General features: G+C 36.6%; 1 protein-coding gene across 1 annotated transcript in view; it reads left to right on the forward strand.

The window, feature by feature from the left end:
* LOC131067633 (ABC transporter B family member 13) overlaps positions 1–14,733 on the forward strand; it is a 67,662-nt gene that overhangs the window by 10,716 nt on the left and 42,213 nt on the right. Inside the window, exons 2-3 of the mRNA XM_058002725.2 lie at positions 5,412–5,466; positions 5,763–5,938. Of these exons, the coding sequence (XP_057858708.2) occupies positions 5,412–5,466; positions 5,763–5,938 (231 nt within the window). The remainder of the gene's footprint in view (positions 1–5,411; positions 5,467–5,762; positions 5,939–14,733) is intronic.

Consider the following 14,733-nt stretch of genomic DNA (forward strand, 5'->3'; position numbering starts at 1 on the left):
GGGGTTAGAAGTGAACTTCATATACTCCACTCTCAGATCGAAATTCCTACAGAGGCCTCTCCTAAAGGTAGTTCGTCATGTTGTCATCAATTGATGATTAAAAGCTTTAAAGTTGAGCTCATAGAATGAAGATAAATGAATGAAAGTGAGTTCAAAGGCAAGTTAAGGGTAATTTCATGAACATTAGGGGGTGGAGTGAACTTCAAGAACTCCTCTCTAAGAGCGAAAATCAACTTCAAGTGCTCCTTCATGAAGGCGAATTCTCTCTAAATCCTTTTATCAAACTTGCAAAACACATAAAATCAAGAGATATATCAAGTGAGAAGAACTATCAAAGTTATATATTATGTATTTGATATCATGTTTGTTTTGTTTCGCAAATGAGAGAGGATGGTGATTACAAATGAAAGGAGAAAGAGTGTAAGATCTACATCACCATGCAACGAAGAAAACTTCATTTACAAGCATAGAATGCCCAAGAGGAATCTCAACTCTCACAACACCAGGGAGTCACAGAGAAGGAATTCCAAAGAAGAGAAGCAATGATGACATCAAGAGTTCGTTCTAAGGCACATCAATACTTCAAAACCAAGATCTATATCTTGCACCTTCATGATTGAAGCCCTCAAGAGAATGGTTCCAGAAGAGTTAATTAAAGTTAGAAGATCATCATCATCGCTGAAGGTGGATAATGTTGAGTATCAAGAAATATTCCTTCATGATGATCTATCAAGTCTACAAGTGCAAGTTAAAGGTGGATTCCTAGTCATCATCCCAGTCACCACTCGCTAATCAAAGAAGTTCCACATCAGCATGTCCAAATGCAATGTACTCGACTCACCCATGATGGCACCAACTTCGAGGCACCTACCCTTATTATCTATTGGTCATGCCAAAATGATGCAATTATTTCATTGGCCAAAACTGAGTTTGTTGTAACAAACCCTAATTAGGGTTTTCATTGTAAAATCTCGGCCATTGATCTCAAATTGATCTGAGTCATTGAATTGTATTGAGAGCACTGTAAAAGGCTCAAATCTCTCATTTGTAAAGGTTAATAGTTAGCAAATAGTGAATGGTAGTATGAGAAGAATAGGAGATAGATTAGAAGTTAGAGTAGATTAGGAGAAGGAAGAATTGTTGTTATGACTTGTAAATGAGATACTCTTTTCATTGAAGTTGTGGTGAAATTTGTTATTTCAACAAGCCTCATGGTTCTGCTTCTCATTTTGCTTTCATGTTGATTAGATTGAATGGAAGAAATTGTTGAATGCATTTGTATGGAATCCATTTTGTCCATACCACTAGCCTCTTGCTGATTGTAAGAGTGCCTTGCGTGGTCAACTGGAGTGATATGAGCTTAAATTAAAATTGTTATACGTCCATTGTTTATGCGTTAACTTGAATGGTGAGCAATGTTTGATGGTAATGATTTGAACATCTTTGGAATGTCCTTAGAAGATTGCACTGAGCTTGTGTTGAATTGTTCAAGTAGATGGTGAGACCTCGCTCAGTAGGATTCCATCTAATCATTCATCCATGTTCTTGTATTCTTAGGATTAGAATAGACTTTCTCAACCCTTCACCTTTTGCTCTTTTTTCAATGTCAAGTTAGTTTAGGATAGAAAAGTATCACTATATTGCAACATCAAATGATCAAGTTCCAGTGATTCAAGCATTCGAGAATTCACGTAAGTCCTTTTGTAATACCAGCAATCACATCAACCAATAGAGCTTATCCACAAGTCAAGACCTGACATACCAAAACCTTGGAGTTATCTCAAGTGATCCTTAAGCCAATCTTCAGCATTTGAGAAGCTTTATTCAAGAGAGGATAAGATACTTTTGGGTATTTTATTTTGTGTTCGCATGTGCGTAAAAAACACATCAACAGGTCTTAGCATGCATCATCATTCTCCCCTGATACAGTACCATTTCGAAGTTCATGAATACTTTGTAATAAATCCACTACTTTAACTGGTATTGTAGTTTCAAGTTCTTGTTTTGTAATATTTTTCTTGAATTGTAATTGACTTGTTATCGTACTCGCATTTGCATTGAGTCGTAGTGTATGTTATCCATAGTATTCTCCACTTCAACTCTTTCTTCACAGAGCCTTTCTTTTTTTGTATGTGGGTTTGGGTACATAGCCTTCTTTGCTTGGGCATGAGTAATGGCTAGAACTTCATTTTGTATGTTAATATCAATTAAGTTGATGCTAGCCTTTTGCTTCAGACATCAAGTGTACTCATGGTCTCCTGGTCCACACCATTTGCACAATAATTTCACTTTGTCCTGATTGTTTTGATAGTCTTTTGCAAAGTACCCCTATTTGCTGCATTGTATGATGGGTCATCCTTTGGGATCATATTGTATTTGATTTTTTTCTCTTTGATTTCGATAACCACTTGGAGATGCATTCTGTGGCTTTGATGGAGTGGGTTGCTCTCCCTGTGTATAGAGTACTCGTGTATTCCTAGTCTTCAAATTGTATGGACACTTTTTTATTGAATGATCCATAACTTGGCAAATCTCACAAAACATCTTTTTAGGATAGTTAATTTTTGTGTGCCCCTCAATTTTGCATTTTGCACGCTATAACATGTCCCTTTAGAGTGCTTGTACAGTTCTTGATACATTGTTATTGTTGTTGTCCGAACTTCCATCTTCTTCTATTTTTCTTTTACTACATGAGGACATTTTATCTCCACTTTCTATGTCCATTGTTCTATTGTAGGCTTTAGAATAGGACAAGGGTGGTACTATCTTCCATCTTTTTTCTTAATGATCGAAGTATACCTTCAAGTAACCACCGCTTTTTTATACCATCAGCCGGTTTTCTTTCCAGTTTTACCAAAAATTCTTTAAGTCTATGATTATAAGCTCATACATTTTCATGCTTACGTTGTTTTGTATTGTAAAATTTTGCTACTATTTCATTATCATCACGAAGCAATCAAAAATTTTCTTTGAAGGCCTTCTTTAATCTCTCCCATGTATTTATGGAGGTTTGGTCAATTTCTGTATACCAGTCAATCTCTACACCTTACAAGGTGGCTGGAAAAGATTGTAGCCAAATTGCTTTATCATCTTGCCCATTTGCTGTACAAATTGTTTCACAAGTGTTATAGTATCTAACAAGATCCTTTGATCCATTGCTTGTAAACTTGGACAACTTTTGCTTTTCTCCACTATTGCTTGCCATGGATTTATTCTGATGCAAACATACCACCGATAATCTACTTGCTCAAGAGTTTTGATTCAGACATTCTCGTGCTTCTCTTGCACTGTCAGCCAAGTAGGAATCCTCAAATCTTTCCTTGTCTTTAGCCTTCCATGCACTTGTTTCACTTTCAGATTTCAATGCCCCAAAGGCTACTCTTGTACAAGTCTATGAAGCAATGTGACTTCATCTCCCAACTTTCATCGTCTAGAGAAGGTTGTCTTGACTTTTCAACTTGAGTACGTTCTTGGAAAGGGCTCCAACCTGGGAATCATCCAGTTGTATTTTCCTCAAGTGTTTCACAGAATCTTCTCCTTCATTCCCTTTGCTTGATGATCCTTAAAGATCACCTAATCTCATGGTCCCAATGACCTTGTAGCCTCTTCTCGCATCTATTGGGATCTAAGGGAATGAATCATTCAAATCTGACCTGATTTCTTTAGTGAATGATGCCAAATATTTGCTTGCTAACTCTACTGTAATGAGTACCCCAGAAGTAAACAGAATAATAAATATAGATGCTAGTAGTACTACACAACAATTTTTTCATAAAGATCTTTTTTTTCCATGCATTCATTGAAATTTTGCAATAGATACAGGAATTCAGATTGGTCCCAACCATGTGTAGTTGTACAATGAGAAATATATAGAATCACCAACAGTTGTTGAGAACTGCCAACCATTGGCAACTATCAACTGTCGGGAACTAACTTTCCAATTGCAATGAAACTAATATGATTATCTATGTACTACAGTGGCTAGGATGCTTATTTAATTTCTTTCCATTACAAATTATTTGAAATTTAGTATATAATTCCCTGCCCTCCCTAATAGATTTCTTAATATACCCTGAAAATTCTTGAAGAAGTGTGCATTCTACCATAAATTCTGTCGTGATTTTAATTCATTTCTAAACTGGATGTGAGAGGAAAATCTAAAAATTCCCAGGTAGTGGAGGAGGCAATGTTGTTTCTTATGGAGAAAAGATTTCCTGGTGGTCTCCATAAGGAAGTAGAGGGTGTGTTATTAGGCAGGTTCCAAAGAGTACATATCTAGTTTACATCCAAACTCCTTTTGTCATCCTTGGTTGGCTATAGATGCAAGAAAATTATATCATATATGATTGCACAACTTGTATAATAGTCAATAGTAGATTGGGCATTCAGAAAGTGCATAATTTCTTTGAGATCACTGGATAGATTTCATAATAATTCTATTTTCTAGCTGTCCCTGCATGCCCAAACATCATCTCTGGAATTGGGACAGCTGGAATTGTCCAGAGGACATGTCCACATGGAACATAGACTAAACTGTATCTCATACTCATTTATGTTCATGTATAATATTCATTTTGATTTATATCAAACTCTTATTTGATGCATATAATATTTTTTTTATTACATATTCATATAAAATAATGAATAATCAACATTACTATGGAAATATAGCTAAAGCAATTTTGATGAATATAGACTAAACTGTATCTCATACTCATTTATGTTCATGTATAATATTCATTTTGATTTATACAAAACTCTTATTTGATTCATATAATATTTTTTTATTACATATTCATATACAATAATCAACATTCCTATGGAAATATAGCTTTATTTCAATTAAAAACAATAGCTGTGTCATTCTCAATGGCTGAATATATTTCTTACTTCTGCACTGCTTTAATGGAAATATAGCTAAAGCAATTTTAATGAATATTAAATTCATTGGGCATTATTCAAATACTTCTTTTATCTATTTAATATTTTTATTTTTTTGTAATGGAGTATGTTAAATAAATATGAATTTGCTACAACCACAAATGCTACTAGCTGACATATCTTGATTCTTAATTATATATCTATCTGAAATATGCCAATAAATTTCACTCTTTAGGTGCCTTTCACACCAAACTGAAAAATCCAAGTTAGGCACCTCAAGATTATTTCTGTATGTTTTTCAGGTAGATATATTTAAGATATCTGAGCTAGTATACAAAAATATTGATTATGTAATATCTGAGCTAGTATACAAAAATATTGATTATGTAATGCATTGTGAATTGTTGACTTCTTATTTTTTTAGTCAAATTATTGTATTTCTTGGTGAGGCTGAGGGGAGGACACTTCAATATATTTTTTTAAGCTGAAGACTGGGCACAATATCCTAATTTGTCTGACAAATTTTGCAGCATGCTCTCCACTTCTTGTACTTGGGACTTGTCATCATGGCAGCAGCATGGCTTGGTATGTTTCAATCTTGATACAATATTTCATCTCCAGATGGTTTGATAAGGGCTTGTTGGTCTGGATATTTTTGCAAGTATATAAAAGCAAATCACTGAAGGGTTTTGGGCACCCTATTTAGATTAACATATTCATAATTTAGACGTTGATGCTTGGAATGTAAAAGACATACATTAATGGAATACATTGTTTGCACCATTTATAAACTAGCTATTCTTTTAGGTGACCTATTGTACAAGTACATAAGCAACCATTTAGTGGCTAAACAATTTGACTAATTGTTTCATTTTCTCCAGAGATATCATGTTGGATGCAAACAGGGGAACGGCAATCAGCTCGCATGAGAATGCGATATTTGAAATCTGTGTTGAGCCAAGATGTTAGTTATTTTGATACAAATGCTAGCACAGGAGAAATTATCAGCTGTATTTCCAATGATGTAGTGGTTGTACAAGATACAATAAGTGACAAGGTATATATCATAAATTTGCAGAAGATTGGTTTAATTTATTTTCTAATGTTTATAAACTTGCCTTCAATTTGTTTAGCATTTTAACTCTCGATAAAAAATAAGCAACAACAGAGAATCTTTAATTTATTTCAACATGAAATGATCTGACAGTCATGCATTTGTGTGGCAAATATGCTAACACATATTCTTCTCCTTTATCTTGTGGCTTTGGGAAGATAACACTAGAAATTGATTTCAAACCAAATGGCAAAAACTAAAATCACTAATGCTAGATAACCTACTTATTGATGGAGAATCCCTCCTTTTTTGGTACAGATCTCCATAAGTTTAGATAAAGCTCTGATAATGCATCAAAAACAGAGTGAGATGGAAGAGATCAAGACCTAATATAAAATAATCAATCAATCACCATTGTCCTAAACTTTTCCTATTCTCAGGTTACTCTCAGCATTATATAGTAGCGTTATATTTCAGGTCACATTCACTAGCACAAGACAACCATCTATCATGACATATAGTGCAGATTCATTTGTCCTTAAATCTAGCTGTTTGGATCTGAGAGATGTAAATGCCACTACGCATTTTCCCTCATAAGTGCAGTCCTCCAGTTTCAGATCAACTTGTTCTGTTGTAGGAGTGGTGCTATATTTGATATTTCTTACGGTGCAAGCTATTTATCAATTATATTCATGATAAAGAACTTAATAGTTTAATTGAAGATTTGTTATAGCTCTCCTTGACTATAGTTCTCACTTGGACCATGATAACCTGATTTCATTTTTCTTAACATCTTAGTAGCCAGCTTGATCGTAAAGGTGATGTTGGGATATTCGGGCTCATGTGCAATCCTTCACAACCCAAAAACATTTCAAGAGCTATGTTTCTTTTTCTTGTTAAGTTTTGTGTGTATTTGTTGTTGGTTATTCGTGGCTTTGGACTTATTTTATGAAGTGCTACAGGAAGTTTTATGATTTGTGCTTTTAAATTATTGAGAGTGGTGTTGAGAATACATTAGAGTGTTGTTTCAATCAAGAATAAAGTAGCTACAAATGTATCTTTCATTAAATCTGGTTGCAATAAACTGGCGACAAGAACCTCATGAATACCTTGCACAAATTTGAAGATCATAAAAAAATGCTTTAACCTATAAAAATCTGCCAGTTGTAGATTGCTGATTTAAAGGAGTTCCTTCTAGTCTCTTGCTGAGCTAACATTGACGTATGGAAAATTGATTGCTTTTACCTTCAGCAGATGTAATGTCCCCTTCTCAGTGATGTGCATTCAATGGTCCATTGGCCTATTCCGGAGACCCGTAGGCTATTTGGAAAGGAGAATTAGGGTTTCCTATTTTCTAGGAGGATTCTTTGGTGTTTTCAGGGGGTATATGTGGGAGTTTGATAGTTTGTATTCTGGATTCCTTCTGGGTTTTCAGAGAGCTTCAGGATGGTTCGACATGCATTTGCATCGAGTGACTTTTTCCAGACTTACTATTTTTAGTAAGTGCAAGGGTTGCTCAGAATGTGGTTAAAATCACTTTGGAAACGCTTACTATTTTTAGTAAGTACTATTTTTAGCAATTCTATTTTTAGCAGGATGTCAGCAGGCCTATTCAGATGGCTATTTCCGGCAAGTCAATTTGAGTAGTTGGTCTTCCAACATTTTTTGGTGCTATTCTTGGCAAGGATTTTGTAGCTCAACTCAGTGGCTATTTTTGGCAGTATTATTTTGGCAGGATCTTGTATTCACTTAGATGACTATTTTTAGCAGTTCAGTATAGAGCCCCAACTCAGTTCAGTTTTGGTGATTTCCAGCACTTCAGTCTCCGGCTCAATTTGGCAATAATTGATATTTGAGGAGAAGGTATTTTTAATATATTAATACCTTAGGCATGAGGTATTAATATTTGATTATATTATGGATGGACGACTTAGGAAGGGAGTATATATTAATTTTGTCCTAAGTCTTTTTGGGCAAATTATTTCACCTTCTTTTTGGATGCCAAAGTGCAATTTCATGAATATTATTTTTTAAGCATTATATTTATCAAAAGTGGCGATATGGATGAAAATGTGCTTAAGTTATAATGTTTTTATGTTGCAAAGTGTGGACCAAGGGAAAAGTTTGAACTTGAAGACTAGGTGGTGGATTTTCATCTTGGGTGCCATATACTTGAAGGAAATGAAATGAAATGAAATAAATCGCCAAATGTGAGTGGAATGAAATGACATGTGATTTGGGCGAATTTGGAGGCATTTGAATTTGAATTTGAATTTGAATTTGAGCCTTCAAAATCTATAAATGAGAGGGTTGGGCTTCTCATTCATGATCTATGAAGAAAATTATAACGAAGTGCTGCCAAAATTTGGAGTGAAGCTTCGGGGAATGCATACCTCCTAGCTACCGCTTGGTTTCTTGCTTGCAATACATCAACTAATTGAGCTTGTGACTGCTCTTCATCCAGAGGAGTAGATTTGAGGAACAATATTGCAGATTTGTGTGTCAGATTCAGATATTTTGGAGTTTTTTTTCTGAGTGTTCATGTTGCTGGTTGCGGTGTGTGCTGAAGCGTGTTTTCGTTCGTAGCTCCTTGTGTGTGCGTTAGGCCATTCTGGGTATTTGCTCATTCATCTCCTATGTCATGGACAATTCATCTTGTAAGTTTTCGTTGGTTTTCTTGGAGTATTGAATTTTATTATGCAAGTCGAAGTTTTCTGCTGTAAACGCCTTATGCTGGGAGTGCTTTGGGTTGCGTGTTGAGTGTTTGGGGTCATATTGCTGCTGTTTCCCAGTTCGTACTTGGTCGCTCAATGCTTGTTGTTGGTTTGGGTGTGTTCTTGGGTGAATTGAGTGGGTTTTGAGTGAGTTAGGAGATTTTTGGTGTGGATTAGTGTTGCTGGTTATGCATTTCCAGCCTGCTGTCATATATATCAGATTTTCGAAAGTTGGATTTTGGGTGTGTTTTTGAGAGTGTGAGTAGATTGGGTGGTTAGGTGATGACTGGAGGTGTTGTTGCAGTTGTCAGCTCATAATAAGCACTTGATTATCAAATTTGATATTTATTGTAATGCTGGTTAGTAGTACTAACAACAACATCTTGGCTTTTTGCTGTCCCACTGCATAAGTGGAAGAGGCTGGCTTAGCTGCCTATCTTAGATTAGTAATATTTCTTATATTCAAAAATCATTGTAATGAATTTGTAAAGCTGATTAGTAGTACTGACAACTATCTTTCAGATTTCTTATTGGGTTCCCACTGCATAAGTGGAAGAGGCTAGCTTGGTCGCCTATCCTGAGTTTTCAATACTGTCCTCCCGCTGAATAAGCGGTGGAGTTGATATTAATTTCCACTTCTTGTCCTCTCGTTGCACAAGCGGTTGAGTGATTGCATTCTTTAGTTCTTTGGCTTGTCCTTGGCTGGTTTACCGCCAAGTGATTGCATTGTTTTAATATCCCGTTGTATAAGCGGAAGGGACTGGCTTGCCGCCCGAAGATTGTAATCATTTTCAGATATTGGCATCTAATGATCCCCTCGACACTGTATGCTCTCACCCTCCCAGATTGGGCTCTCGGTGATCAGAAAGTGGAGGGTTACTTTCAACAGCATTTGGTTTTCATTTCCTAACATTAGCAAGTGTTGTGTTGAATGTAACTTTGTGAAAAAAATTAACGGGGATATTACAGCAGAGTAAGTTGATTTCATGAAATTATTGCTAGTTTTAAGTGCAATTTAATAAGCTTTGACAACAAACTTTCCTGATTTCTGGTGTTGAGTCTATGTGCCTTTTTCTTGATTGCTTTAGATATCATGGAGGTTATGACTTGTGGCAGAATGTGTGGGAAAATTCTGGAGGACAAAATGATTGATTATTGGTAGGGACTAAAATAGTTGTTTTATTGTAGTCGGTCACATGGAGACATCTCAAGGGGATAACGGTGAGAACAAAATAGGGGAATGCGAAGGGTTAGTAGAGGAATAGGAAAAAGAAAGAATATATTGCAAGAGAGAGACAGGGGGAAACTGATTGAAATTTGATAGAGAACAGGTTTGAGAGAGAAATGGAAACAAGGAATGCTAAAGTTTTAGATTGATGTTGCTGATTAAAAAAATAATATTTTACAGTTCCTAAACATAGAGCATGTGAAGGCTTTCAGTGAATATGAATAGAAACTTTTGGGACTCAATTTGATAGTGCCAAAATTTGCTTCAGTTCTAGCTCCTTTATGCATTTGGCTCCATTTTTCTCATCACCTATGATCAATTTGAGGAATATTTAAATGGATTTCCCTTAGTCAAATTTGTCTAAGTGTTGTTCCTCATCATCTCCTATGTTGCTATTAGCTATTGGAAGTTGTAAAAGTGCTAGAAAGTTCTAAGTTAAGTGTTTTGGTCATTTTCTACCTTTTTTGCAAAGTTGTGGAGTTTCGGTGGACTGCCGGACATCTTCTATTTGTCCAACCTCATCTTAATTGTCACACTTGCATATAAATTCTACAAGGTGTATTGGGTTCTTTCCACTCTTCATTTCCTTCATTCCATCAATTTAGAGGTTTTTGACAGACTTTTGGACTTTTTCTTCCTTGTCCTCACCTCCCAACCTTTTGTCTTGTCTACAACCCTGCATTCTTTGTTTCTCTTTTGTAAGTTTGGAGTTCATCCAAACTTCTTCCATTTCCTTTCCATTTCTCAACCTTCCGTCCTTCTCGGCACCTGATTCCTGCAACCCTTGCGCTTCCTTGTTTCCTTCTTGTGGACTTGCGGAGGTTGTATAAAATTCTTCCAATCCTTGTCCATCTCCAAATCTCTCAACCTTTCGGCCTTTGGTCATTCCTTGTAATTTACCATTTTAGTGTTTTGCAGACTTGTGGGTTTCCAATAGACTTCATTTGTTTCCCCTCTATCTTTGGACATCAAAATCTCTTGTTCCTCAATCATTTCCCACATTTCTACCAGTTCCATTTTTGCAAATTCTTGTTGTAAGTCTAGACCTCTAAACTTCCTCCACTTCATCCTCCACTTCCCTTCACAAGTTCCACATTGTTTTCCTACATCCATTCCAATCCCATATGCAGAGTTATGAAAGATTTCTTCCATCTCGCCCATACATTTCGACATCCTTTCGTCTTGTTGTGGAGTTTTGATGGACTTCAATACTTCCATCCCCATGTCCAATTCTCATCTCTAGTCCTGCAATGAAACTTTTCACCTCCCGTCCTTTTGTCTTTTCTTGCTTATCCTTTTCTTGCAGATTTTCAATGGACTTTTGGATTTCCATTTCAATGTCCCATATAGACTTCCACTTTTGCATTGAATTCCCACAAAGGTTCCCAATGCTTTTTTTGTTTGTTTCTTCCTATGTGGCATTCTAGTTTACTTTAAGACCCAATTTTCCATACAGACTTGTATCTTGATCTCTAATTTCACATCTTTTTCCTGCATTTCTTCCAAGCTCTTCATTTGCCCACTTTATTTTTTTGTGAAGTTTCGATGGAATTCTAGTCTTTCTTCCCCATGTCCATTTCTAATCTCCAATCCTGCATCTTATCCCCACATTTCCTCTTGTTTGCCTCAACCACTCCCTAGATCTTCCTGGGATGCCATTAGTAACCTGATTTGATTCTTGCAACTACTCCAAGAGGATTTTCTTGCCTAAACACCATTATCCATCTCAAGGGTGTTGATACACATGCAATTTCAATGGTGGAAGATGAGGGTGACCATGTTGTCATTAATGAGATGGTTGAGTTCTATCTCCCAATGGTTCTCATGCTTGTTTTAGATTGTCCATCTTGTGGATTTTGTGGGATTTCAGCTTCATTTATGATCTCTAATTATTAGTGGAATTCCACAAGCAATTCGATGATCAAATAAAGTGCTATATATGCTTATTTGTTTGACGGATAAAAAGCAACATGTTTTGTAAATCACAAAGAGGTTGCCATATTGTTTATTGATGTCTAAAACCAAATGATAACCAAATATCTCTTTGGACATTTGTAGATCTTCAGGGAGTTTCTATGTGATGAATTGTGACATGTATTCTCGCATTAGGTTCTTGTCGTCACAAAAGCTTGCACCCTTGTTGAGCTATCAACTTAGCAATCCTGTGAAACATGGAAACAACCCCAAAATGTGGGACCTTGCGCAAGGGGGTTGAATCTCTGGAGAAGGCCGACCTCCTTCTCAATCCAGGTCTAGGTGTTGAACCAACTCAACACTTCAAATTCCACTTCTAAACCTATTCTAATAGCTTGTAGGAGAAAAGGGAAGAAGGAAATGCAATAAATGAAAGGAGGTGATGCACCAAGATAAGAGATGTTTCTCTCCCCACCCCAAGATGACAAAAGGAATCAATTGAAATACCTTGGAGATGCACAAACTTCAGTTGCATGAATGACCCCAAACGCATGTATGCATGTTAGAATTTGTTGAATGTCAAAAGGGGAGAAATTTTCCCACAAGTCACACTTGTTAACACAACATATGTGAGAGAAAGCCACAAAACGCAATCTTATCATGAAGGTAAGAAGACATACACAACATGCATAAGTCGAAGAGAGGCAAGAAGGATGATTTCAATTCTTTCTTAGGCCAAGGCCAAACTTACAATTGCAGAAACGCAAGAAAATATAAAAATATTCAAGAGAAGTGAAAGAGAAGAGAGTATCTCAAGCTAGTAGGGAGAGAACCCTTTACAATGAGGCTTAATAGCCTATATATAGCAAACTGGCCACAAAGAAGGCACCAATGGTCAAGAAGGGGAAACCCTACCCTTGGCGTACACAGTAGAGTGCCAGACTGAGAAGGTATGGAAGTGCATGGATCTGACATGGTTGTGCATGCAAGAAACCCATCCATACCCTGACAAGGCAATCCCAAGAAGAAAAGTATTTCTAGAAGGTAGATTGCCTGACATTCCAAAGCCGGAGCATACAGACCTGACATGAAGGGCATCAAGTAATCATAAATAAGCATGGTGTTGGTCTCCACTTGATGGCAATCCTGTAAAAAACATTAAATGCGCCTTTGTCATGAATGAAAGTAGACAAGTCGCAGGAGTTGGTGGAGCATTAAGAGCTTTGAGTGTTGATCATGTTATCTGGAAGTGTTGTAGTCACTGGAGGTTGGGCATTGGGCCTTCAGGTAAACGCTGCAAAGGGAGAGGAGTCGGGAACCCTGGAGTCTGAAGGGATGAGAGGGAGGAGATAGGACTTCGGATTTTGGGTTCGAGGAGACAAGATACCTCTTCCCAAAAAGGGAAAGGGTAGATTGGTTCCCGGAAACTTGAAATCTGGAAAGGAAGGGGAGTCCACGTTTTGGGGTTTGGGGAGACAGATACCTCTTCTCAAAAAGGGAAGAGGTAGATTGGTTCCCCGAAACCTGAAATCTGGAAAGGAAGGGAAGTCTAGGTTTCGGGATTCAAGAGACAGGATACCTCTTCCCAAAAAGAGGAGAGGTAGATTGGTTTCTTGAAACCTGAAATCTGGAGTTCCTAAGAAGGAAGAGGGAAGGAGAAAGGACCAATGGACTTCAAGGTGCGAAGGCAAGATGCAAGGGTGAAGGGAGAAGGCCTGAAGTCCGCCTCATGACAAGAGAACACTTAAACATTTCCTTGATTTCTTAACTCAGCGCTTGATCAGTTGGGGTAGCGTTGGTCCATGGAACATATCTCTGATCGGTTCTCATTGACGGATCAAGGGTGTCATAAAATGACAATAGTTTCCTCTTGTTACATTTGTTGATATGATTGTAATAAATATTTGACAAATGTCGTAACATTTTAAGTCATTACTATCTTTGTAATGGTCTCATCTTTATTACATATGGGCTTTTAGATTTTGGGAAGGGTATATTAAGTATGTTTAGTTGTTTAATACCATATATATAAAATATGTAATTGAATAGTTTATATTCCATTGTGATTTCAATGTGTTGTTTCACTTGGTAAATCTTGGCTTTATAACCAGATGTATATGGCATCAGTCTTAGTTTATGACCCACTATACACTCAAAATGAAGAGCATCTTTCACCAGTAGCTTATGAGTAGGATTAGTCATTTGTATGCATCTCATGATTCAGTGATTCGTCTAGGGAAGCATCTTTAGTGAGTCATAAGAGTTCTTGTTCTAAGGAATCATGTATTGCATACCTGTAGCTTGCATCTATGCAATGATGTTAATATCATCTTAATAAAGGTTTTATGTGTGGTAGGTTAGTCTTTGCTCTAGTGATAACCTTTGGGGCCAAGCAAACAACGGATACTATTGCCACACTTTCAATTTGTTTATTCGTAGTTGTGATTAAATGAAAATCCTATTAGAGAATACCTCTAAGAAGACCCTTCTAGGTTTAGCTGAGCCCGAAGTGAAGGATATATTATCTACTCTCAACAGTTGGCCTTCAATCCGTTACATTATATTGATGAATTGATCAATTCCCCTTTAGGATGACATTTCCTTGACCCCAAAGCGAATTTTTATCTCTAGGAGTGTGGGCCGCAATTTTATGACCCAACAAAAGCTATAGGAAGAAAGCAGTGAACAAGTGAAGGTTAATGTTGCAGATTTGTGTATGTAGAATATTAGTTTAAAAATGCATTGTATATGTGAATAGGCTGTCATAGAAAAGATTCAATTTCTTGAAACATTTTGTTTGAATGTATAAGCCAATAAAGGTTTAATTTAGTATTGTCATTTTGTTTCTGCCTCCAAATTTTTTGAGTTTGTTGATGTGTATTTAGGGCTACTAGATTGGGTAGTTTGTAATTAAAACCCGTAGTTTAGAATTGCACCAAGTG

Source organism: Cryptomeria japonica, chromosome 5, assembly GCF_030272615.1.
Source record: "Cryptomeria japonica chromosome 5, Sugi_1.0, whole genome shotgun sequence".
In the NCBI taxonomy this organism is placed as follows: Eukaryota; Viridiplantae; Streptophyta; class Pinopsida; order Cupressales; family Cupressaceae; genus Cryptomeria; species Cryptomeria japonica.